At 41.3% G+C, this 27354-nt stretch overlaps 1 protein-coding gene across 12 annotated transcripts in view; it reads right to left on the minus strand.

Moving 5' to 3' along the window:
* LOC105482197 (mitochondrial fission regulator 1) overlaps positions 1-27354 on the minus strand; it is a 172684-nt gene that overhangs the window by 135977 nt on the left and 9353 nt on the right. For all 12 annotated transcript variants that reach the window (XM_071068167.1, XM_071068169.1, XM_071068166.1 and 9 more), the window contains exon 2: positions 10665-10810. In XM_071068167.1, the coding sequence (XP_070924268.1) occupies positions 10665-10730 (66 nt within the window). In that variant the 5' untranslated portion in view covers positions 10731-10810. The remainder of the gene's footprint in view (positions 1-10664; positions 10811-27354) is intronic.

Here is a 27354-nt window from a genome sequence, read left to right on the forward strand (position 1 = left end):
AATTCATCAAATTTTAACATTCAATTATATATATAGGGCTGGGTGCAGTGGCTCCCACCTGTAATCCCAGCACTTGGGGACACCAATACGGGTGGATCACCTGAGGCCAGGAGTTCAAGACCAGCCTGGCCAACATGGCAAAACCCCGTCTCTGCTAAAAATACAAAAACGAGCCAGGCATGGTGGTGCACACCTGTAATCCCAGCTACTTGGGAGGCTGAGACACGAGAACTGCTTGAACCCAGGAGGCAGAGGTTGCAGTGAGCCAAGATCGCACCACTGCACTCCAGCCTGGGTGACAAAGCGAGATCTTGTCTCAAAAATAAAATAAAACAAGAAACTCAAAAAATAATTATATGCTAAAGACTAAACAAAACCAAATCAGCTGAGTATGAATTCTGGAGAAATGGATACTACCCCTTTTCTAAGATCAATCCGTGATCATTCTACTTTAAAGAATGAAATTACCCCAATATAAACAGCATAACCAAACAACTGGTCACTGTAAACTGTAGAGGCTCCAAAACCTAACTGAAACTAGACCCTTAGATAAAAGCATATACAGCTTATAAAACGAGCACAGAAACTACTTCATTTCTTAAATTTTAGCAATCAAGTCTAACTCAAGGATAACAGTATGAGTCAGTGTGGGGTTCAGGGCTGGGCACAGTAGCTCACATCTGTGATGTCAGTGCTTTGGGAGGCTGAGGCAGGAGGATCATTTGAGGCCAGAAGTTTGAGACCAGCTTGGAGTCTTTCTGTGAGACCCCCATCTCTACAAAAAATTGGAAAATTAGCATGGTGATGCATGCTGTCGTCCTAGCTAAAGGAGAGTCTAAAGTAGGAAGGTCCCTCGAGCCCAGGAGCTCCAGGCTGCAGTGAGTTAGGATTGCACCACTACACTCCAGCCTAAGCAACAGAGTGAGACCATGTCCCCCCGCTGCCCTCTCCCCCTGAGAAAAAAACCAACAAAGTGGAAATCATAGAAGGATATATAATACCCCCGGCACCTGCCATAGCTTTCATATAATTTTTATCAGATATTTTCCAAGGTTTCACTGAATCTTACCTAGAAGAGTTCCAAAAAGTACTTATAACCTATACTGACTCCAATAACCAACAAAAATGATAGCTCTTGCTTTGGAAATGTAAATAAAAAGGATGGCAAAGATTAGAAAACTGGTAAGTAGAAAGGAAGATAACAATATTAAAATATGAATAGTATACAAAGAATATTAAGAAGCAAAGTTACTCTGAAGCTTAGAAGAAAACATCATTCACATCAATAATCGTACAGGATTATGACACAAGTAGTCTTAATAACATGTGAGGACTAAGGGAAAGGAAAACATTCTGACTAGAGAAACATGGGAAGCCTCGCAGTTCTACAATGTCAACATCAGACTATCCACCAAAAAAAGAACAAACATGGGCAAATAATTCTAAGACAGTATTTAAGCAAACTCTTTACCTTATCATTATTATTTATTTTTGAGACAGAGTTTCGCTCTTTCGCCAAGGCTGGAGTGAAGTGGAGCAATCTCGGCTCAATGCAACCTCCGTGCCCCCCAGGTTCAAGTGATTCTCCTGCCTCAGCCTCCCGAGTAGCTGAGATTACAGTAGCTGGGATTAGAGGTGCATGCCACCATGCCTGGCTAATTTTTTTGTATTTTTAGTAGAGACAGGGTTTCACCATGTTGGCCAGGCTGGTCCCAAACTCTTGACCTCAGGTGATCCACCTGCCTCAGCCTCCCAAAGTGCTGGGATTACAGGCATGTGCCACCGCATACGGCCCTACCTTATACATTTTAATAGATCCTGATCTTTTACAAATAAATCCACAGGGCAAAAGTACACCATTCAGTCATTTCTCTTCTTGAGTCTTCTATTTAGTCACAAGTCAAAACTCTCCTATGAGGTAGTACAAGTGGAATGCTATCTGTGCATCATGTTGTGACAATTAGACAGTCTACAGTGAATCTTTCTCCCCTCCAGCAAGCAAAGGTCTTGCCTGGAGATGAAGAGGACAAAAAGCTCACAAAGAAAAATTTAGAAAGGATTTGCCAAGGTCAGGAACTAATGTTTCTGCCAGCTTTTAGCATTCTTCACTATACATGTTGAGGGCGAAAAGTCAACTATTATGCTTCCATCTGTTTAATATCAGAAAAATACCAGGTGCCTTCAACAAGAGAAGTGGCCAATGATTCAGCTTTTTTTTTTTTTAGACAAAGTCTCACTCTGTCACCCAGGCTGGAGTGCAGTGGCGTGATCTTGGCTCACTGAAACTTCCACCTCCTTGGGTTAGAGCAATTCTGTCTAGCTAGAATTACAGGCAGGCGCCACTATGCCCAGCTAATTTTTGTATTTTTAGTAGAGACGGGGTTTCGCCACTTTGGCCAGGCTGGTCTCGAACTCCTGACCTCAGGTGATCCAATCGCCTTGGCCTCCCCAAGTGCTGGGATTATAGGCATGAGCCACCACGCCCAGGCGATTCAGCTTTTAATTATAAGGAATAGATTATTTAGGTATCTTGTACAAAGTTAAAGGAAGGGAAAGAACAGATTGCTTTATTTGATTATTTTTTCAAGCATACACAGTAGACTAACATAATGTGTTCTTCTGTTACTTGTGAATTACATAGTACTTAGCACCAATAAATATCAAATAAGGGTCTGTGTAAACTAATGACTGAAATATTTAGAATGAAGAGCCATAACCTTTATCGGATGGTAGGAAAAAGTGAGGGGAAAGAATAGCTAATTTCCAGGAACTCTAAAACTAGGTCTGACTACTTTTCTATTTTTTTCTATTCAGCCCTCATAGAGGGGGAGAAATTGTAAATGGCTGTGCAGAAACAGTGAACAGATGGTACTGAAAAGTCACCATCTGTGCATTGGGAGGCTGTATGACCCAAGTGCATCTCCTACCGTAACTTGTGGCTGAACTATGTCTTGTCAGTATGCTAGTTTAGAGAAGGAAAGACTTCTCTAAAGAGAAACTGTCCTTAATATTTCTTTAGATGTAAGAGAGAAGGCAGGGAGAAGAAAATGGTCATAAAATCATAAGATAATCCAATTTTTTTTTTTTTTTTGAGACGGAATCTTGCTCTGTCGCCAGGCAGGAGTGCAGTGGCATGATCTCAGCTCACTGCAACCTCTGCCTCCCGGGTTCAAGCAATTCTTCTGCCTCAGCCTCCCCAGTAGTTGGGACTACAGATGCACGCCACCCCACCCCGCTAATTTTTGAATTTTTAGTAGAGACAGGGTTTCACCATGTCGGCCAGGATGGTCTCAATCTCTTGACCCACTTCAGCCTCCTAAAGTGCTGGGATTACAGGCATGAGCCACCATGCCTGGCAAAATAATCCAATTTCATTTAGAAAATAAGACAATCCAATGCCATTAAGAAATAGCTGGCCAGGCACGGTGGCTCACGCCTGTAATCCCAGTACTTTGGGAGGCCGAGGCGGGCGGATTATGAGCTCAGAAGTTCAAGACCAGCCTGGGTAACATGGTGAAACCCCATCTCTACTGAAAATACAAAATTAGCCGAGTGTGGTGGTGCACGCCTGTAATCCCAGCTACTCAGAAGGCTAAGGGAGGAGAATAACTTAAACCCAGGAGGCAGAGGTTGCAGTGAGCCGAGATTGTGCCACTGCACTCCAGCCTGGGACAGAGCAACACTCCATCTCAAAAAAAAAAAAAAAAAAAACAGCTAAACAGGGCCAGGAGCAGTGGCTCATGCCTGTAATCCCAGCACTTTGGGAGGCCGAGGCAGGTGGAGCATCTGAGGTCAGGAGTTCGAGATCAGCCTGACCAAAGTGGCGAAACCCCACCTCTACTAAAATACAAAAATTAGCCGGGCGTGGTGGCACACGCCTGTAGTCTCAGCTACTCAGGAGGCTTGAGGCAGGAGAATTGCTTGAACCAGGAGGCGGAGGCAGAGGTTGCAGTGAGCAAGATTGTGCCACTGCACTCCAGCCTGGGTGAAGAGTGAGACTCCATCTCAAAAAAGAAAAAAAAAAGAAAAGAAATAGCTAAACAGAAAAACCATGCTTTATCTATGAAAACTGCTTTTAAATAACAGTGAATCTGTGTGTGTGTGCGCACATGCATGTCTGTGTCTAGTAATGACAGTCCATAACATTTAGCAACAGTGCTTGAAAGTGATGACAGCAAGGAGGAGGATGACAACAGGAAAGTAGTTTGTTCTTTTTTAACATTGTGAAATGCTATTGTAGAAAGTGTTGACGTGTGAGGCTGGAATCTGAAGCTGTCATCTGTCTCATCCATGATGACTGCACTCAAGCTGTATGTGGTAATTCATTTATTATAGACTAGTTTAATGTACATTATTATTTGAGGGCAACTTTTAGCAGGAAAAACTGTAAATCTAACTTTAAGAAAATTCTGGCTGGGTGTGGTGGCTCACGCCTGTAATCCCAGCACTTTGGGAGGCCGAAGAGGGTGGATTACTTGAGGTCAGGAGTTCAAGACCAGCCTGGCCAACATGGTGAAACCCTGTCTTTACCAAAAATACAAAAATTAGCCAGGGGTGATGGCGGGCACCTGTAATCCTAGCTACTCAGGAGGCTGAGGCAGGAGAATCACTTGAACCCAGGAGGCGGAGGCTACAGGGAGCCAAGAACACGCCACTGCACTCCAGCCTGGAGCAGAGCAAGATTTCATCTCAAAGAACAAACAAAAAAAAGAAAATATGTTTTTCAAGACAAACTATGTGATATTAATGCATTAATGCAGAGGTTCATGTATCCCTAAAATTACACATGGACCTATACTGTTAATCAGATCTTTAAAAAGTCAGGACCCAACAAAATGTAAATTCTTAATTCTCAGGGAGCTAAGGGAAAATCAAAAGTGTGTGTTGGGAAGGGGGAATGAGTGAAAATGGGAAGATGAAATTCTGTAACAATTTTTAAATCCTTAACCAAAGATTAACACTTCCCTCAGTTCTCTTCTTCCTTACTCACATTCCTCCTCCAAAGCACCAAAAGAAAACCAGAGTACAATAATACAAATTATTATAAATACCTGCTATAGTAACTTTTCCTTGAATATAAAATACTGAAATTAATCAGAATCACATTAGCTTGTGTCATACTGTTCTTAATTCCTGCAATTTAAAAACATTTTTGCTTAGGTACATAAAAAGTTTGGAGATATGTGAGTATGTGGTTTTAAATTCAAACAATGTTGAGGGAAAATAAAAGATAGTAAAGAGAAACAGGCCATTGTAGCATAGAGGCCTGGCTTTAAAATTAGCCTCTACCAATTTACTGCCTGTATAAAGCTGGCCAAATTATTCACCCCTCTATGCTTCTGTTTTCTCACCTATAAAATGGAGATATTATCTACTTCATGAGCCTATGAGCATTAAATAAGTTAAGGTATTTATAATGGTTTTTGTTTTGTTTTGTTTTTGAGAAGGAGTCTTGCTCTGTCGCCCAGGCTGGAGTGCAGTGGCGTCATCTCAGCTCACTACAACCTCTGCCTCCCAAGTTCAAGCCGGATTCTTCTGCCTCAGCCTCACAAGTAGCTGGGACTATGGGCATGCGCTACCATGCCCAATTAATTTTTGTCTTTTTAGTAAAGACAGGGTTTCACTATGTTGGCCAGGCTGGTCTCAAACTCCTAACCTTAGGTGATCCGCCCGCCTCAGCCTCTCAAAGTGCTGGAATTACAGGTGTGAGTCACTGTACCAGGCCATATATAATGTTTTAAATAAACATTAACAGTCATCTTTCCCTTCTAAGGGTAGCAAAGTACACTGAAAAGAGAAAGGATTTTGGAATCAGAATTGGGTTCATATTATAGTTCTACTACTTAGGTAACTTTGGTCAAGGCAGTTAAACACTCTGAACATCAGGTTTCTCATCTGTAATGTGCACTGTTCTATTGAATATAGGCAATTTATGTAAAAGCACTGGCCACAGTAAGCACTGACACAGTAAGCCAAGCAGGGATGGCTATTACAGTAATATTAGTGTGCAGAGTCAAAGACAATGAGGCAATCACCACTGGCTGTTCTAACGGGAAAAATGAAACAAAACAAAATCTGATCTAAAAGCTTGTAATTTCTTCTTTTTATTTTTTATTTTTTGGAAGTAGGGTCTCACTTGTAGCCTACCCTGGAGTGCAGTGGCATGATCTCAGTTGACTGCAACCTCCGCCTCCCACGGTCAAGTGATCCTCCCACCTCAGCCTACCAAGTAGCTGGGACTACAGGCACACACCATCATGCCCGGATAATTTTTGTAATTTTTGTAGAGATGGCATCTCACTGTATTGCCCAGGCTGGCCTCAAACTCCCGGACTCCAGTGATCCTCCCACCATAGCCTCCCAAAGTGCTGGGATTACAGGCATGAACCACTATGCTAGCCTTTTTTTCTAAAAAAAAAAAAAAGAGATAAAATAAAGGATGAAGGCAGTTTTCATTCTTGGAATGCTTTCAAGCACAGTATCAAATTCATTTAAAAGGACTGACGCAGTGGCTCACGCCTGTAATCCCAGAACTTTGGGAGGCCAAGGTGCACGGATCACCTGAGGTCAGGCATTCGAGACCAGCCTGGCCAACATGGTGAAACCCCATCCTTACCAAAGATACAAAATTAGCTGGGCATGCATTTCACTTTCCTGCAATTCAGAGATATTGTTCTTTTAACAAATTTAAGGTTTGTGGCAACCTTGTGTCAAGCCAAGTCTACTGGCGCCATTTCTCCAACAGTATGTGCTTACTTCATGTCTGTGTCATGTTTTGCAGATTCACACAATATTTCAAACTTATGCATTACTATTTTATTTTATTTTTTTTTTGAGACAGGAGTCTTGCTCTGTTGCCCAGGCTGGAGTGCATGGCACCACCTCAGCTCACTGCAACCTCCGCCTCCTGGGTTCAAGCAATTCTCCTGCCTCAGCCTCCTGAGTAGCTGAGACAACAGGCACCCACCACCACGCCTGGCTAATTTTTGTATTTTTAGTAGAGACGGGGTTTCACTATATTGGCCAGGCTGGTCTCAAACCCCTGACCTTGTGATCCGCCTGCCTCGGCCTCTCAAAGTGTTGGGATTACAGGCATGAGCCACGGCGCCTGGCCTTTTTTTTTTTTTAATACTTTAAGTTCTGGGATACATGTGCAGAACGTTCAGGTTTGTTAAATAGGTATACATGTGCCATGGTGGTTTGCTGCACCCATCAACCTGTCATCCAGGTTTTAAGCCCCACATGCATCAGGACAACGCATGCATTGTCCTAATGCTCCACCTCCCCTTGACCCCCAGCCCCCTTATATGCCAGGCCCTGACTTACGCATTCTTACTATATCTATTATGGTAATCTATGATTAGTGATCTTTGATGTTATTTGTTACTACTTTAATTGTTTTGGGGTGCCATGAACTGAGCACACGTAAGATGGCAAATTTAATCGATAAATGTTATGTGTGTTTTGACTGTTCCACCCACCAGCTATTCCGCAATCTCAGACCTCCCTATTCTGAGACAAAATAACACTGGAATTAGGCCAGTTTAACCTTACAATGATCTCCAAGTGTTCAAGTAAAAAGAAGCATTGCATGTCTCTCACTTTAAATCAAAAGTTAGAAAGTATTAAGCCTAGTGAAGAAGGCAAGTTGAAAGTACAGACAGGCTGAAAACTAGGTCTCTGGACCAAATAGTTAGCCAAGCTGTGAATGCAAAGGAAAAGTTATTAAAGGAAATTTAAAGTGCTGCTACAGTGAACACATGAATGATAAGAAAGTAAGAAGGCCTTATTTCTGATATAGAGAAAATAAACATCAAACCAGTCACTATTCCCTTAAGCCAAAGCCTAATCCAGAGCAAGGTTCTAATTCTCTTCAATTCTGTGATGGCTGAGAGAAGCAAGGAAGCTACAAAAGAAAAGTTGAAGCTAGCAGAAGTTGGTTAATGAGGCATAAGGAAAAAAGTCATCTCCATAACATAAAAGTGCAAGATGAAGAAGCATCAGGTGCCAACATAGTGAAACTCTGTCTCTACTAAAAATATTTAAAAATTAGCCTGGTGTGATGGCGCACACCTGTAATCTCAGTTACTCGGGAGGCTGAGGCAGGAGAATCACTTGAACCCAGAAGGCGAAGGTTGCAATGAGCCAAGACTGTGCCACTGTTCTCCAGCCTGGGCAACAGAGTGAGACTGTTTGAAAGAAAAAAAAAGTGATTCATTGTATTTCACTATCACTTTATTGTGGTGATCTGAAATGAAACTCATAGTATCTCCAAGATATGCCTGTACATATCAGATCAATGGGAAAACACATGTTAATCACTGAAAGGTAGAGCTAAGAAAGCTTCTTTTATTTTCTGGTGCCCAAATATAAAATCTTGAAAGATTCCTTTGTATTTTTATTCTTAGGCAACAAGCTAAAAAATATTGGAAATTAGTTAACCCCAAAAGATCACATTGCTTTACGTTAGAAGAAAATTTGTTTTTATATGAATTTTTAGCTGATTAAAGTTGATGATTATATGCTAGCTTCAATAAGTTAAAAATAGATCTTGCTAATCTGCTATTAGTAGGAAGGACTCTCAGTTGTAATTACAGTATTTTGAGCACGTTAATCCTCCTTTAGCTGGTCCATTCTTTGATGAAAGGCACCCATTTTCCAGCTTAAAGTGAATAAGCTAAATAAAGCGTGCTATCTGTGCCTGAACAGAATTCTATCCTTTGGCCTCAATTAGCACTACTCATATTGACCTGTCTTGGGGTGGGAGGCTGGTAACAGCAAAAATGTAAGAAACTATTATTGAATGTACCTACACTGTACAAGCCACTGTGCTAGATGCTTTACATACACTGTCATTTAATCCACAGGTAACTCAGCAATAGCAATTCTTACAGCTACTTTGCAGAAGAAGGCAATAACTGACAGAGACAAATTTCAGATTCAAGTTGTTTAAATCCAGGACCCACAATCTTAACATTAAACTATACTTCTTACTAAAATTACAGTAAATAGAAATTATAAAGCTTTGGTTTTTGGAAATCATAAATAACAAAAACTTCCCTTCCTTGTGCAAGCAAGAGAAAAAGAAACTTTTGCTGTCATTACTAAAATGTCAATCCACACGATGATAAAACTGAGCTAAGTGAAGTTTTTTTGTTTGTTTTTTTTAAAGATAGGGTCTTGCTCTATTGCTCAGGCTGGAGTACAGTGGCACAATCTCAGCTCACTGCAACCTCTGCCTCTCAGGCTCAAGCAATCCTCCCACCTCAGCCTCCCGAATAGCTGGGACTAGAGGTATGTGCCACCATGCCCAGCTAAATTTTTAAAATTTTTTGTAGAGACAGGGTCTCACGATATTGCCCAGGATGGTCTCGAATTCCTAGGCTCCAGCCATCCTCCTGCCTCCGTCTCCCAAAGAAGCACTGAACCTGGCCACTAAGTGAAATTTAAAACATAGGAACGTATATCTGAAATAGATGAAAATACCAATAAATTTACAAGTCATTTTCCTATTGCTTATCCTCAAGCTAATAATCTCAAAATTATGCAGCTACAAACAAAGATAATTTTATTTGGTTTCTACTGTTTAATCTCTGAAGAAAACAGATGTAATCTTGGAAGGTGGGGAGATTCAAAGTTCGGGCACAAAAACAAAAAAGTAAAAGTGCACTAAAAAGTATACCCATATTCTGCTAGGCACAGTGGTTCACGCCTATAATCCCAGCACTCTGGGAGGCCAGGGTGGGCAGTCAAGAATTCAAGACCAGCCTGGCCAAAATGGTATAACCCCGTCTCTACTAAAAATATAAAAATTTGCTGGCCGTGGTGGTGTGAGCCTATAATCCCAGCTACTCAGGGAGCTGAGGCAGGAGAATCGTTTGAATCTGGGAGGCAGAGGTTGCAGTGAGCTGAGATTGTTCCACTGTACCCCAGCCTGGGCAATACAGCAAGACTCCTTGTCAAAAAAAAAAAAGTATACCCATATTCAAATTATGTAACCTGCCTATATCTTCAATAAATAAAATTTAACTCTATGTCATAGCCATGAAAAAAACGAATCTGAAAATGTAAAACAAAATATTCTACAAAATGTGCTTGGCACAATACTTGCTCTAATAATTTATAGGTCTAAACAAACTATATATTAGTAGAAAATACTTATAAAAAATGTCAAGATGAAAACTAACATCTCTAGCATAGAATAATCATTATAGTAACTTTTTCCTTCTTATCAATAGTTGTTATTTTTAAGAGACATGACTTACTTTTAAACAACCGTGTTGTTTAAACACATTATAACAGCATGTTAATATTCAATGTTAATAATTCTACAACATTAAGAGTGCTGTCAAGTGTTAGCCAAGCATATTTTATGCAATGATTTTTCTGCTTATTTAAGCCTTTTCCTCACGAATAACAAATATATTGCTCTTAATGGTCACATGAATACTGGTAAGTTCTCAATGTAACCCAGAAAGTTACTTCCTTACTTTGGATACTGAGAAAAGATTCACTTCTATGATTTAAATAGAAAGCAAATTAAACAGTACATAAACATATTGAATTCAAGATGTTGGTCATATATAGATTTATTTCATTTTCTCAGAAAAAATTCTTAAAATATCTAAATGTCGGGATTTAAAAAATGAATTTTGAGCACTCACCGATTGCATGCTTACTCCAACTTGATGAAAAACCATCCTAATTAGGCGCTTAATCCAGCCAAGCATTTATATGGCAAAGTCTCCCCAAATTTGCATTTCAAGTACTTCTTCAGGCATACATAGCAGCACATGGTCCATAAAACACACTGAAAATTTAAAATGCAAATACTAAAATGAAATCATTATTATTTAGAATTTGTACTGTCTACATGTCTCACAGAGCAAGCCTAAAACATTTTTAAAACTTCATGTGCAGCCTGACCAACATGGAGAAACCCCATCTCTACTAAAAATACAAAATTAGCCGGGCGTGGCGGCGCATGCCTGTAATCCCAGCTACTCGGGAGGCTGAAGCAGGAGAATCGCTTGAACCCAGGAGGTGGAGGTTGCCGTGAGCCAAGATCGTGCCATTGTACTCCAGCCTGGGTGACAGAGCAAGACTCCATCTCAAAAAAAAAAAAAAACAAAAAAAAACAAAACAAACAAAAAAAAACTTCATGTGGAATTTAAGAGAAAAAAAGATTTGCTTGTGATCAGCTTGCTTAAAGTAACTGTAACAGTATAAGGTGTTTTGTTTTCTTTTGTTAGTATTTTTTTCAGTCAGTGTTCTTAGCTGGAAGCAACAAAAACCTAGTTTGGCTAATTCAAGTAAAAAATACATTTATGAAAAGATATCTGGGGGATAACAATCTTCAGAGAACCCAATTTATAGGCTACACAACCAAGGACGTTCAAAACTGTAGCAGACTTGGCCCTGGGAAAACACCACTGCATTTGTTACTACCACCACAGACAGGGTCCATGCAGTTCCTCCTTTTCCATGTCCCCAGCTCCAAAGATGCTGTCTGTACTGGTGTATTTGCTAGACCAAGTCCACAGCTCACGTGTCACAGTAAAAGGAAGGCTGACAAAGCAAGCACCTGGCTATAGTAACAAGCAGGTTAAGCTTCCCACCAAAAATCATAAAGGAAGGAATTTGAGAAATACAAAACAGAAATTCAGATGCTGAAAGACCAAAACCAATGAATAAATCTTTTAATATTCACTAGCACCATAACCCCTGCCATTCATTATCTGCCCTACTCCCCATCAATATACTGTATATCTGACAGAATTACAATGTTAACTTGTATGGTATAGACGACTTTACTGGAAGTGCTGGTCTCTAACAAGATAAGGGAGTTTGCATCAGAATACGAATCAATACACTGCTCTCTCATTGTAAAAATCTTGCTTAAGGCCAGGTGTGGTGGTTCACATCTGCAATCCCAGCACTTTTGGGACGCCAAGGGAGGCGGATTGCCTGAGGTCAGGAGTTTGAGACCATCCTGGCCAACATGATGAAACCCCAACTCTATTAAAAACACAAAAATTAGCTGGGCGTGGTGGCAGGAACCTGTAATCCCAGTTACTTGGGAGGCTGGGGCAGGAGAATCCCTTGAACCCAGGAGGCAGAGGTTGCAAATGGCACCACTGTACTCCAACCTGGGCAACACAGCAAGACTCCATCTTAAAAAAAAAAAAAAAGAAAAAAGAGAAAGAAAAAAAAGAAAATCTTCCTTAAAGGCTGGGTGCGGTGGCTCATGCCTGTAATCCCAGCATTTTGGGAGGCTGAGGCGGGCGGATCACTTGAGGTCAGGAGTTTGAGACCAGCCTGGCCAACATAGTAAAATCCCATCTCTATTAAAAGTACAAAAAAAAAAAAAAAAAATTAGCTGGGTGTGGTGGAGCATGCATGTAATCCCAGCTACTCAGAAGGCTGAGGCAGGCGGGAGGTGGAGGTTGCAGTGAGCTGAGATCACACCACTACACTCTAGCCTGGGTGACAGAGCAAGACTCCATCTCAAAAAAAAAAGAAAAGAAAAAAAGAAAATCTTGCTTAAAAAATCAGCTAAACAAAACAGTATGCTGTATGCTATAGCTGACTTACATAGTGATGTAAGCCCTTTATCTCATCACGACCAGAAACAGTTTGTGGTCTACATTTTGAGAATAACTTTATAGATAACACAGAAAATAGGAAGAAAAGTAAAGATGCCACAAATGTGCAAAGTGCTGGGTGAAAATAAACTGAAAAAGCTGAATGCTGATGAAAGGAGGAGGATGTGCATCATGGGTAAAAATGAACAGCAGTGGGGGAAGACAGGATGGAGTATAATAGGGTGTGAGTTCATATGAGAATCTGAGCTAAAAGCCTATATTAAGAAAAAGGGAAAAAAAGCCGGGCGCGGTGGCTCACGCCTGTAATCCCAGCACTTTGGGAGGCCGAGGCGGGCGGATCACAAGGTCAGGAGATCGAGACCACGGTGAAACCCCGTCTCTACTAAAAATACAAAAAATTAGCCGGGCGCGGTTGTGGGCGCCTGTAGTCCCAGCTACTCGGGAGGCTGAGGCAGGAGAATGGCGTGAACCCGGGAGGCGGAGCTTGCAGTGAGCCGAGATCGCGCCACTGCACTCCAGCCTGGGCGACAGAGCGAGACTCCGTCTCAAAAAAAAAAAAAAAAAAAAAGAAAAAGGGAAAAAGAAACAGAAATCCTATTAGACAAACCTAGAACCTAGGTATAAGAGTTTGACTCAATATGGTAGAACAGTTATTTTAGAAAATCTGGGCCGGGCGCGGTGGCTCAAGCCTGTAATCCCAGCACTTTGGGAGGCCGAGACGGGTGGATCACGAGGTCAGGAGATCGAGACCATCCTGGCTAACACCGTGAAACCCCGTCTCTACTAAAAAAAAAAATATACAAAAAAAAAAAACTAGCCGGGCGAGGTGGCGGGCGCCTGTAGTCCCAGCTACTCGGGAGGCTGAGGCAGGAGAATGGCCTGAACCCGGGAGGCGGAGCTTGCAGTGAGCTGAGATCCGGCCACTGCACTCCAGCAAGGGGGACAGAGTGAGACTCCGTCTCAAAAAAAAAAAAAAAAAAAAAAAAAAAAAAAAAAAAAAAAAAAGAAAATCTGCTGAATTCAGCCGGGTGTAGTGGCTCATGCCTGTGATTCCAACACTTTGGAGGCCAAGGCAGGAAGATCGCCTGAGGTTAGGAGTTCAAGACCAGCCTGGCCGACATGGTGAAACCCCATCTCTACTAAAAATACAAAAATTAGCCAGGCGTGGTGGCATACACCTGTAATCCCAGCTACTTAGGAGGCTGAGGCAGGAAAATCGCTTGAACCCAGAATGCAGAGGTTGCAGTGAGCTGAGATGGTGCCACTGAACTCCAGCCTGGGCGACAAGAGCATAACTCCATCTCAAAAAAAAGAGAAAAACAGAAAAAAGAAGAAAGTTTGCTGAATTCACCAAAGTTTAAATTAAGTATTATTTTTTAATCCTTTGAAAAGCTGAAAAAAAAAAAAGTATACATATTTTGCTCTATAGAAAATTTTAACATGATGGAAAGTTCTAACTTTCCCTTCCTTTTTTTTTTTTTTTTTTTAATTTGAGACTGAGTTTCGCTCTTGTCGCCCAGGCTGGAGTACAATGGTGCGATCTTGGCTCACTGCAACCTTCGCCTCCCGGATTCAAGCAAATCTCCTGCATCAGCCTCCCAAGTGGCTGGGAGTATAGGCATGCACCACCATGCCCGGGTAATTTTGTATTTTAGTAGAGACAGGGTTTCACCATATTGGTCAGTCTGGTCTTAATCTCCTGACCTCACCTCAGACGATCCACCACCTCAGCCTCCCAGAGTGCTGGGATTAAGGTGTGAGCCACCGCACCCGGCCAGAAAGTTCTAACTTTCTAATATGTTTTTCACTTACCTTTATAATTCTATCAGATATATAGTATGTATATCTGGGTATGGGAAGTGGGGCACAGAGTGAATGGGAGGGATTATGGTGCCAGGGAGTGTAAAATAACTTTTGATATATATTTGAATTAGTGAAATAATGCTTTTAGTCTCCTTTATTTATTAGTATTCCAAATGAGAACCCTTAGCTAAAATGTCCAAACACCACTAAATTATATTAATAATGAGCTAACTTCACAGAACATTTGTTATGTACCCGGGATTATCAGGAACATTTGTATGCTTATTAGGTCATTACATATAAAGTCTCAATTATCACAAACCACCTTATGAAGGTAGGTATTAAATTATCTTCTATTTGTAGAGGGGCAAACTAAAGCACAGTTAGTGTAACTTGAGTAAGGGTCACATGTTTATAAGTGGCAAAGTTAGGACTCAAACTAGATGTTTCCATAAGTCTGTGCTTTTATCCACTATAACCATGCAACTAAACAAAAAAGGAGTAGTTTGAAAAACCTATTCGAAATTTTGAGTGTTTTGTTTTTGTTTTTGTTTTTGAGACAGAGTCTCACTCCATCGCCCAGGCTGGACTGCAGTGGCATGATCTCAGCTCACTGCAACCTCTGCATCCCAGGTTCAAGTGATTCTCATGCCTCAGCCTCCTGAGTAGCTGGGATTACAGGTGTGCACCACCACACCCAGCTAATTATTGTATTTTCAGTAGAGACAGGGTTTCCCCATATTGGCCAGGCTGGTCTCGAACTCCTGACCTCAGGTGATCCATCCACCTTGGCCTCCCAAAGTGCTGGGATTACAGGCCTGAGGCACTGTGCCCAGCCGGGTGTTTTCTATTTTAATTTTTTCATATTGTGATTACATTCAACTTTCAACACATTTATATTCTCAAGCTAATGACATAAAATATTGAAGTATGAAGGCTTTGGACTTGAGTCTGTACCCTTGTTGTGCCACCTACTAAATGGTAAGTATTAACATGTTATCTCCAGATAGGAACAGTACTCACAGAGTTGTAGGAATTAATAGAGATAATACATTAGCCATTTCAGTAAAAATACTAAAAAAGTAGGTTAATACTAACAGGAATGGAAAAGAATAGATGGATTCAGGATGCCAATAAAAGTAAGAATTAACCTAACTTGGTAAAGTAGCTGGCTAAAGCTGGGTGTGACGTTGCATGCCTGAAGTCCCAGCTACTCAGGAAGCTGAGGGAGGAGGGTCCCTTGAACTTAGGAGTTAAGAGTTCAGCCTGGTCAACAAAGCAAGATCCCATCTCTTTTTAAAACAACAACAACAAATGTAAAGTGGTTGGCTAGCGCAATAAGGAAGAAGAGGAAAATCAAATTACTCCAAGGTTTTGATTGGAGATGACAGAAATTATGGCTATCAGATAAGGAAATGCTGGAGAGTAAAGCTCTTCAATGAAGGTGAGTCTAAGATGACAGAAGTATATCTAGATGAAACTATGTAGTAGAGTGCTAAGCACTGGCAGGAATATATATTTATTGATTACTATAAAAGGTCTGTGACTATATCTTTGATCAGGCAGATATATTTTAATGTTACCAGGATCTATTATTAGTTTTATAAATGAATCCTCTGAGAGCCAATGGTGAATAAGAAGAACAAAGAACCAAAAATGAGGTCAAAGCTGGAAATGACTGGCAAAAAGCAGGCAAGGAGAAAGGGTGGTTTTATGTGGGGTTTGAAAACCTATCATTAAAGCCCAGGCGTGGTGGCTCATGCCTGTAATCCCAGCACTTTGGGAGGCCAAGGCAGGCGGATTATGAGGTCAAGAGACAGAGACCATCCTGGCCAACATGGTGAAACTCCGTCTCTACTAAAAATACAATTAGCTGGGCGTGGTGGCACGTGTCTATAGTCCCAGCTACTTGGGAGGCTGAAGCAGGAGAATGGCTTGAACCCGGAAGGCAGAGGTTGTAGTGAGCTGAGATCATGCCACTGTACTCCAGCCTGGCGACAGAGCGAGACTCCGTCTCAAAGTAAATAAATAAATAAATTTTTTAAAAAGCATGAAAAACTAAAACGTCAAATAGTTCTTTGGCAGGGTGCAGTGGCTCACGCCCATAATCCCAGCACTTTTGGAGGCCGAGGCAGGCAGATCACCTAAGGTTAGGAGTTTGAGACCAGCCTGGCCAACATGGCAAAACCCCGTCTCTACTAAAAATACAAAAAATAGCTGGGCATGGTAGTGTGTGCCTGTAATCCCAGCTACTTGGGAGGCTGAGGCAGGAGAATAGCTTGAATGCGGGAGGCGAAAGTTGCAATGGGCTGAGGTTGTGCCACTGTACTCCAGCCTGGGAGACAGAGTGAGACTCCATATCCAAAAAAAGGGAAAACCTATCATTTTTATTTAAATTGAAGTATAACCTACACAGAAAAATGTACACATAAGTGTCCAACAAATTTTTACATATGTATATACCTTTGTAACCACCACCTAGATCTAGATAGGAAACAGTTTAAGAACTGAGTCAATATTCATGCCTTGCCTATCTAACCACCACTATTCTAACATTTGCAACCATGTGTTAGTTGTGCCTTCTGACTTCTATCATTCAACACTGTGAGACTCATTCAGGTTGTTTATGAATTACAGTTCTTTTTCAGTGCTGTAAAGTATTTCATCATATTATTGTAACACAATTCATGTATTCATCTGTTTGTTTTTAGCTATTACAAATAAGAGTGCTAAGATAATTCTTACACAAAGATAGCAAGGTACACATAAATGATCATTTCTCTTGAGCATTCTCTTGAGTACCCAGGTGTAAAAGTGTTAGATTATAAAATATATATAGTTTTAGGCCGGGCGCGGTGGCTTAAGTCTGTAATCCCAGCACTTTGGGAGGCTGAGACAGGCGGATCACGAGGTGAGGAGATCGAGACCATCCTGGCTAACACGGTGAAACCCCGTCTCTACTAAAAAATACAAAAAACTAGGTGGGCGAGGTGGCGGACGCCTGTAGTCCCAGCTACTCGGGAGGCTGAGGCAGGAGAATGGTGTAAACCCGGGAGGCGGAGCTTGCAGTGAGCTGAGATCCGGCCACCGCACTCCAGCCTGGGAGACAGAGCGAAACTCCCGTCTCAAAAAAAAAAAAAAAGATATATAAAGTTTTAATAGAAACTGCCTAACGTGGCCAGGTGCAATGGCTCAAGCCTGTAATCCTGACACTTTGGAAAGCTGAGGTGGGAGGATTACTTGAGGTCAGGAGTTCAAGACCAGCCTGGCCAATGTAGCGAAACCCTGTCTACTAAAAATACAAAAATTAGCCAGGTGTGGTGGTGCATGCCTGCAATCCCATCTACTCCAAGAGAATCGTTTGAACCCAGGAGGCGGAGTTTGCTGCAGCGAGCCGAGGTCGTGCCACTGCACTCCAGCCTGGGTGACAGAGTAAGGCTCCATCTCAAAAAAAAAAAAAAGAAGGGAGGGAGGGGAGGGAAGGAGGGAAGAAAGAAGGAAGGAAGGAGGGAAGCAGGGAAGGAGGGAAGGAGGGAAGGAGAGAAAGAGGGAAGGGGGGAAGGGAGGAAAGGAGGGAGGAAAGAAGAAGGAAAGAAGGAAGGAAGGAAGGGAGAGGAGAGAGAGAGAGAGAAAGGGCGAGCCTAACATTTCCCAAGGTTATTGGACAAATTACACTCCCATGAGTAATTAAGAGAACTCCAGGTACTCTACATCTTTGTCAGTAATAATTCGTATTGTTAGTACTTTTTAAATTTTAGCAATTCTAGTGTTCTCTTCACATTTTGGGGGGTATTTTGATATCTTCTTTTGTGAAGTATCTGTTTAAGTCTTTTGCTTTTTTTTTTCTTTTTTTGAGATGGACTCTTGCTCTGTTGCCCAGGCTAGAGTGCAATGGTGTGATCTCAGCTCACCGCATTCTCCGCCTCTCAAGTTCAAGCGATTCTCCCACCTCAGCCTCCCAAGTAGTTGGGACTGTAGGCACATGCTACCATGCCTGGTTAATTTTGATATTTTTAGTAAACATGGGTTTTGCCATGTTATCTAGGCTGGTCTTGAACTCCTGACCTCAAGTGACCCTCCCGCCTCAGCTTCCCAAAGTGCTGGGATTACAAGTGTCAGCCACCACGCCTGGCCTTTCGCTCATTTTTTAAAACAGAGTTTATTTATGTATTTATGTATTTATTTTTGAGACAGGGTCTCGCTCTGTCACCCATCCTGAAGTGCAGTGCCAGGATCTTGGCTCACTGCAACCCCCCTCCCAGGTTCAAGAGATTCTCATGCCTCCTGAATAGCTGGGATTACAGGCATGCACCACGACTCCCGGCTAATTTTTGTATTTTTTGTAGAGACAAGATTTCACCATGTTGGTCAGGCTGGTCAGGAACTCCTGGCCTTAAGTGATACACCCCCTCAGCCTCCCAAAGTGCTGGGGTTACAGACTAAAATAGAGTTTATTTTTTAGAGCAGTTTAAATGTACAGCAAAATTGAGTAGAAAGTACAGATTTCTTAATTGGGCAGTCTTCCCACTATCAACATCCCACACAAGAGTGGTGCATTTATTCCAACGGATGAACATATAGTGACACATCATCATCTAAAGTCCACAGTTTACCTAACAGTACACTTTCAGTACTGTACATTCTGTGGGTTTCGGCAAATGAATAATGGTATGTATCCACCATTATTATATCATACAGAATAGTTTCACTGCCCTAAAAATCCTGTGTTCCGCCTATTAATTTACCCTCCTTCCCAACCCCTGGCATCTCTGATCCTTTTATTGTCTCCATAGTTTTGCCTTTTCCAGAATGCCATGAAGTTGGAATCACACAGTATATAGCCTTTTCACAATGGCTTCTTTCACCTAGTAACATGCATTTAAGGTTCCTCCATGTATTCTCATGGTTGATAGCTCATTTTAGTGTGGAATAACATAGAATTTTACAGAGATACCACAGTTTATTTATTCCTTCCCCTACTGGAGAACACCTTGGTTGCTTCCACATTTTGATAAACTATGAATAAAGCTGCTCTAAACATCTCTGTGCAAGTTTTGCTCCTTTTTTAAACAGTGTATTTAGTCAGAGTTCTCCAGAGAGAACTAACAGAATATAGATACATAGAAACAGATTTATTATGAGGGACGGGCTCACGCAATTATGGAGGCTAGAAAGTCCCACAATCTGCTATGTGCAAGCTGAAGGCCAACAGAGCTAACAGTGTTAAATCTCAGGCTGAGTGAGAAGGCCTGAGGGAGGGCCTGAGGGATATCCCAGCTCAAGCAGAGTACAGATTTGCTCTCTCTTTGTCTTTTATTCTCTTCAGGCCCTCAAGGGATTGGTGATGCCTTTCTTCAGTCTATAGATTCAAATGCTAATCTCTTCCAGAAACACCCTCACAAATACAAAGCAGTAGTGATGTTTTACCAGCTATCTGGGCATCCCTCAGACCAGTCTAGTTGATATATAAAATTAACCACCACAGATGTTTTTTGTTTTGTTTTGAGACAGAGTTTCACTCTTGTTGCCCAGGCTGGAGTGCAATGGCACGATCTCCGCTCACCACAACCTCCACCTCCTGGGTTCAAGAGATTCTCCTGCCTCAGGCTCCCAAGTAGCTGGGATTACAGGTGCGCGCCACCACACCCAGCTAATTTTTTGTATTTTTAGTAGAGATGGGGTTTGGCCATGTTGGCTGGGCTGGTCTTGAACTCCCAACCTCAGGTGATCCACCTGCCTCAGTCTCCCAAAGTGCTGAGATTATAGGCGTGAGCCACCATGCCTGGCTCACAGATGTTTTTTTTCAAATTATTATTTGAAAAATTATCCTGATTTGCCAGGAAAAGATGTTTCTTAAGTCTAGGCTAAAGAATACAGAGCACTGGCTAGAAAAACACAGATGGAATGAGTTAAATCATATAGAGTAAGAAGGGAAGACTGGATAGAAAGCTCAGGAAATACTAATACTTGTAGAACAAACAGAAAAAAATAAAAGACACTGTAAGATTCAATGAATCAGTATCTTTCTTTTCAAAGGTTTAGCCTGTTAACTTCCTTGTCCTTTGTTCTCAAACTCAACTTTCTCTTTCTACATGCCTCCTTGCCCCTAGTTACTGTAAACAACCTACCCCCTTCCTGTCAGATCTAATCAATAACTCACATCTGTTCCCTTGGTTACCTGCACCCATTGTTCCCCCGAAACTGCACATCTCACCACTGTACCTCATGTCCCCCTTCCCTTCCATATTTAGAAAAATATTTGCAAGTAGCCAATGGGGTCAGCTCAGACTGTACGGTCTGACCCCAGGCTATGGGGGAGTGACACAGAGGTAAGGACTACACATCAGAGATATAAAAACAACAACAACAACAAAAACCTCCTCTCTTTTGTTCTGTGTGCTTTTGTGATCTTGATTGATGTGGGTGGCACCCTTCTGCAATAGTAAATTGCCTTGCTGAGAAAACTTGCCTGAGTGCTGGTTCCACTTTGCAGCACCGAGCATTTATTCCTGGAGCATTTTTATATCCAACAGACACTAACCAAAAAAAGATCAAAATAGCAGTAGAAAAATAAGAGTGGTATTATCACCAAAAAAAAAAAGAAAAATTTGAGAAAGGATTTGAGAAAGGTAACGGTCCTTGTTAAACACAGAAGGGAGGTGACATAGATGGTGGACTCCTGCTGCTACCCCTTCCTCCAAACTTCTTCACAGTGCTCTCTGGAACTTGTCTGTCTATAAACATCCCCCAACTCCATATCTTATCTTCAACAGATTCACTCACTACTGAACTCCCCTAGCTTCCTTCCCTCCCTTGATGAAACTTGGCTTCCCTTTAGAATACTGCTTCTCCTACAGCTACAGCCTTCTTAAAGGGTTTCTGCTTGCTTATTCTCTTACATTTTACTTCAGTGCTGTTTCCTGTCAACTATTTTTCTAAGATCTTTTAAAAGCTCTTGCTCAAAAGCAAAACTACCCAAAGTACAGACAATATTCTATTTCTTAACCTGGGTGGTCATTATATGGATATTTGCTTTGTGACAATTTATTGAGCTGTAATTTATGTTTGTACTTTTTTCTGTGTTACACTTCAAAATAAATAAGATTTTTTAAAAAATTGCTAAGAATCAGGCTGCATTTTGTTTTCTAGGTTCCTTATGAATCAATGAAAATGTGTGTGTGTGTGTGTGTGTGTGTATTCAACTCCTAGAAATGTTATGAAGATGGTATAGGCTTATATTCTAGACTATCTGCTCTAGCATAGACTATAAGAAATAGCAAATTAATTTTGGTTGGCAGCTGGTAGAAGAGAAACCTAGATAAATATTGGAAATAGACTTTCTTTTTCTTCTACCAACACTGTGAAAATATATAATAGTATGCAGCTCAACTAAAATTTTACAGCAGTCAAATTGAAGATAATATAAAATAATACTGTCTTCAACTAATGTAATATGTTTTTGAGATAGTTGTAATAAAAAGTTATCAGCAGTAAATAGTTTCATAATAACTCTGTTAGCAATAATGACAATGTTGTCACTACATTTGAGATGCCAAAAATTTACAGTTACAAAGGTATGATGGGGCTTATTTTTAGAACGTCTTTGAGAACCATTCAAGGAAATGGCCACTTAACTATATTTTCATTATGAAAGATGAGTTTGACTCATTTTATAGTTGGGGAAAATATCTAAGAAGATTAACAGAATATTCTTAGTTAATGTGGTTGGCTAAATCATCATTAGAATAACGTTTACTATTCTCAGAATACTAAGAGATAAGGCAAACTATATCACTGCAACACAGATGACAGTCCACATTTTAAGGCCAAATGATGGAAAATAAAAATAAGGACTATGATACTGAATGTTGCCAACACAAAGAAATGACAAATGTTTGAGATGATGGATATGCTGACTACCATGATCTGAGTACTATATATTATATGTATTGTAACATCATGATGTATCCATAAATATGTACAATTATTATGTGTTAAATTAAAAAAGGAATATGAACTCATTGTTCTCCCTACCACTCAGAGGAAGACAATTATTACCCAATTAGTGCTTTTTTTTTGGGCAGGGGGGGAGACAGAGTCTCACTCTTCTGTCACCCAAGCTGGAGTGCAGTGGCATGATCATTGCTCACTGCAGCCTCAAACTCCTGGGCTCGAGCGATCCTCCTGCCTTAGCCACCTGAGTAGCTGGGACTACAGGCATGCACTACCATGCCTGGCTATTTTTTCAAATTTTTTTAGAGATGAGGTCTCACTACATTGCCCAGGCTAGCCTCAAACTCCTGAGCTCAGGCAATTCTCCTGTCTCAGCCTCCCAAAGCACTGGCATGAGCCACTGTGCCCAGACCATATAACTGATTTAGTTTGAACCCTGCTATGGTGTGAATATGGCTTGTCCCCACCAAAACAACAACAAAAACAAAAACTGCTCTAAAAATAAAATCTGGTTTAAAATAAATAAATAGGCTGGGAGCAGTGGCTTACGCCTGTAATCCCAGCACTTTGGGAGGCCAAGGTGGGCAGATCACATGAGGTCAGGAATTCCAGACCAGCCTGGCCAACGTGGTGAAATTCCATCTCTACTAAAAATACAAAATTAGCCGGGCATGGTGGCGCATGCCTGTAATCCTATCTACTTGGGAGGCTGAGGCAGGAGAATCACTTGAACTCAGGAGGCGGAGGTTACAGTGAACAGAGATCACTCCATTGCACTCCAGTCTGGGCAATAAGAGTGAGACTCCGTCTCAAAAAACAAAAAAAGTAAATGAATAAATGAGGATTATGAACTAAAAAAGAGAGAAAAAAAAGTATTCAGTTGAAAATTACTGTCCTGCAGTTGTGGTGGCTCACGTCTATAAACTCAGCACTATGGGAAGCTGAGGCAAGAGAATCACTTGAGGCCTACAGTTCAAGACCAGCCTGGGCAACATACTGAAACCCCTTCTCCACAGAAATTTCTTTTTTTTTTTTTTTTTTTTTTTTTTTTTTTTTTTTTTTGAGACGGAGTCTGGCTCTGTGGCCCGGGCTAGAGTGCAGTGGCCGGATCTCAGCTCACTGCAAGCTCCGCCCCCCGGGTTTACGCCATTCTCCTGCCTCAGCCTCCCGAGTAGCTAGGACTACAGGCGCCCGCCGCCTCGCCCGGCTAGTTTTTTGTATTTTTTAGTAGAGACGGGGTTTCACCATGTTCGCCAGGATGGTCTCGATCTCCTGACCTCGTGATCCGCCCGTCTCGGCCTCCCAAAGTGCTGGGATTACAGGCTTGAGCCACCGCGCCCGGCCCACAGAAATTTCTTAAAAATTAGCCAGGCAGTCAGGCAGCCAGGCGTGGTGGCTCACACCTGTAATCCCAGAACTTTGGGAGGTTGAGGCAGGCAGATCAGCCTGAGGTCAGGAGTTTGAGACCAGCCTGGCCAACATGGTAAAACCTCGTCTCTAAAAAAATTAGCCGGGCATGATGGCAGGTGCCTGTAATTCCAGCTACTTGGGAGGCTGACGTGGGAGAATCACTTGACTCCAGTAGGCGGAGGTTGCAGTGAGCCGAGATCATGCCATGGCACTCCAGCGTGGGTGACAGAGCAAGACTCCATCTCAAAAAAAAAAAAAAAAATTAGCCAGGCATGGTGGCACATGCCTGTAGTCCTACCTACTCACGAGGCTGAGGGAGGAAGATCTCTTGAACCCAGGAGTTTGAGATTACAATGAGCTATGAGTGCACCATTATACTCCAGTCTGGACAACAGAGCAAGACCCTGGCTCTAACAAAGAAATAAAATAAAAATTAAAGAATAAAGTTATTGTCCTTTATTTTGAGACTATGTCCTTCCTATGCTTATGGTGTAAACGTTACTTTCCTTTTATCATATAGGGACAGTAGATGAATGTTGTTTGTTTTCATTTTGTTTTTTTGAGATGGAGTTTCACCCTTGTTGCCCAGTCTAGAGAGAAATGGCACAATCTCGGCTCACTGCAACCTCTGCCTCCCGGGTTCAAGCGATTCTCCTGCCTCAGCCTCCTGAATAGCTGGAATTGCAGGCATGAGCCACCATGCCCGGCTACAGCTTTTTTTTTTTTTAATGTCCTTACTTGTCACAATGTTTAGTTGTCAACCCTACATCAACCCACTATCCTACTTTTTTTTTTGACAGAGTCTCTCTCTGTCACCCAGGTTGGAGTGCAATGGCATGATCTCAGCTTGCTGCAACTTCTGCCTCTTGGGTTCAAGTGATTCTCATGCCTCAGCTTCCCAAGTAGCCAGGATTACAGGCGCACACCACCATGACCAGCTAATTTTGTATTTTTAGTAAAGACAGGGTTTCACAATGTTGGCCAGGCTGGTCTCGAACACCTGACTTCAGGTTATCTACCTGCCTCGGCCTCCCAAAGTGCTGGGATTACAGCTGTTAGCCACTGCACCTGGCCCCTATACTACCTTTTGAAAATTAAACTTTGAAATTCAAGTCTAGGGACCACTGCTGTCCTTCACATCAGTCTATTTGATACTTAAGTCAAAACACTTTACCATACTATAAAACAAAATACAATATTCAATCTGTAGGTACAATTTACTGGTAGTGATTTAGAATTAATGTTCTATACTGTTCATGCAAAATTAAGTACACTGCTACTCCCAGTACCAGCACAGGATCGGACATACGTCATTTTTTCAGTCCACAAGCGAATAAATCTCATGACCTATATCACATCTCTCAACAAAAACAAAAACTAGTAAGATAAGAGGTCCATGAACACAGCCTAATCAAACTTGGCAAAAATTCTTTCAAGTTAATGCAATTTAGATATAAAATTAAACTTCTGAAGGACATTTTTAGATGTTATCTTCAAAAGAAGTTAGAGACAGAGGTCATATTCATATTTGAACTAAAGGCTGACACTTTCATGTGAGAATCTCTGAAATATAACCCCACAGTGACTGACAATATTTTAAGCAGCCACATGCAGATGAATTAAGTACTGAGGCATAAATTTTAAAACAATCTTTTGAAAACACTATTCAAATATCTTAAGTGATCCTGGGCTGGACATCAGTAGAAGCAAATAAAGTACTTGGAAGTCAACAATGACTAAAAATGTTACCCTTAGGCCCAAGGAAATGATGAAAAATCACTATAAAGTTGATGTTGATAAGTTGTGTAATAGTTACTGTCCCTTGCATATTATATGTATAAAAAATTGCCAGGCCAGGCACAGAGGCTCATACCTGTAATCTCCGCATTTTGGGAAGCTGAAGCAGGAGAACTGTTTGAGCCAGTAGTTCAAGACCACCCTGGGCAACATAACAAGACCCCATCTCTACAAAAGATTTAAAAAATTAGCTAGGCACAGTGGTACACACCTGTAGTCCCAGTTACTCAGGAGGCTGAGGCAGAAGGATCGCCTGAGCCCAGGAATTTGAGGTTACAATGAGCTATTAGTGCGCCACTGTACTCCACTCTGGGTGACAGAGTGAAACTGTCTCAAAACACAACACGACACACAAAAAAACTGTTTTACTGGAAGAACTCAGTAAATTATGCCTTTCTTCAAGGAGAAAGATGTTTAGTTTTTGAAAGCTGGTAAGGGTATTTACTGAAACATTATGGTGAAAGAGAAAATCCAAAGGCAATCTAAATGACCATCAACAGGGAAATGGTTAAAATAAATTCAATAAATTAAATATGCCCATTCTAAGCTTATAGCCATTAAAACAACAAAGATAGAGCTGTACACGAAACAATTTTCATAATAAAATGCTGAATGAAAAAAGTTACAAACACGTATATGTAATTCCATTAAAAATAACTAAAAACCAATAAAGCAACAGAAACAGTGGTGAAATAGATGAAAAATTTGAAAACATACCAAAACTTAACACTTACTGTATCTGAGGGCTTGGTGGTGAGACCCTCCACTTTTATTATACGCTTATGCACTCCTGTATTGTTTGTATGTTGTTGTTTTTTTCCCAGTAGGATATATGTACCACTTTTGTTTGTTTGTTTGTTTTTTTAGAGACAAGGTCTCATTCTGTCACTCAGGCTGGAGTGCAATGGCACCATCAGAGTTCACTGCAGCCCTAAGCTACCACGCTCAAGTGATCCTCCTGCTTCAGCCTCCCAAGTAGCTAGGACTATAGGCATATCATCACATCCGGCTTTTATAATTTTTGGTAGAGATGGGGTCTCACTATGTTGCCCAGGCTGGTCTCAAACTCCTGGCTTCAAGTGATTCTCCCACCTTAGTCCCCCAAATTGCTGGGATTACAGGCGTGAGCCACCATACCCAGGTAACTTTTGTAATTTTTCAAGACCAGTAACATTTTCTAAATAACTGAAATCTAAAAAGTAAAAACATAAAAATTATTCTAATTTGGACAATCTAAGTAAATAATAAACGTTAGCAATATATAAACTTTGGGAACCCTTACAGGCTATACTAATATTTCTCAGACCTTCATACTTGCTTTATGAGTTTTGTCATATCTGGATGCTCTTAATGTTTTAATTTAAATTAAACTCTTTTTTTCTTTCTTTCTTTCTTTCTTTTTTTTTTTTTTTTTGAGACAGAGCCTTGCTCTGTTGCCCAGACTGGAGTGCAGTGGCACGATAACAGCTAACTGCAACCTCTACGTCCTGGGGTCAAGTGATTCTTGAGCCTCAGCCTCCCGAGTAGCTAGGATTACAGGTGCAGACTACCATACCCAGCTAATTTTTGTATTTTTAGTAGAGACAGGGTTTCACCACGCTGGTCAGGCTGGTCTCGAACTGCCTGGTGATTGAGGTGATCCACCTACGTTGGCCTCCCAAAGTGCTGGGATTACAGGCATGTGCCACCGTGCCCAGTCTTAAATAAACTCATTTTTAAAAAATTAAATAAACTTAGCCTCTTGCCAAGCAATAATATTTAAGCAATCAAAGTTTGTTCCAGGATA

This window comes from Macaca nemestrina, chromosome 8 (assembly GCF_043159975.1).
Source record: "Macaca nemestrina isolate mMacNem1 chromosome 8, mMacNem.hap1, whole genome shotgun sequence".
Taxonomy (NCBI): domain Eukaryota; kingdom Metazoa; phylum Chordata; class Mammalia; order Primates; family Cercopithecidae; genus Macaca; species Macaca nemestrina.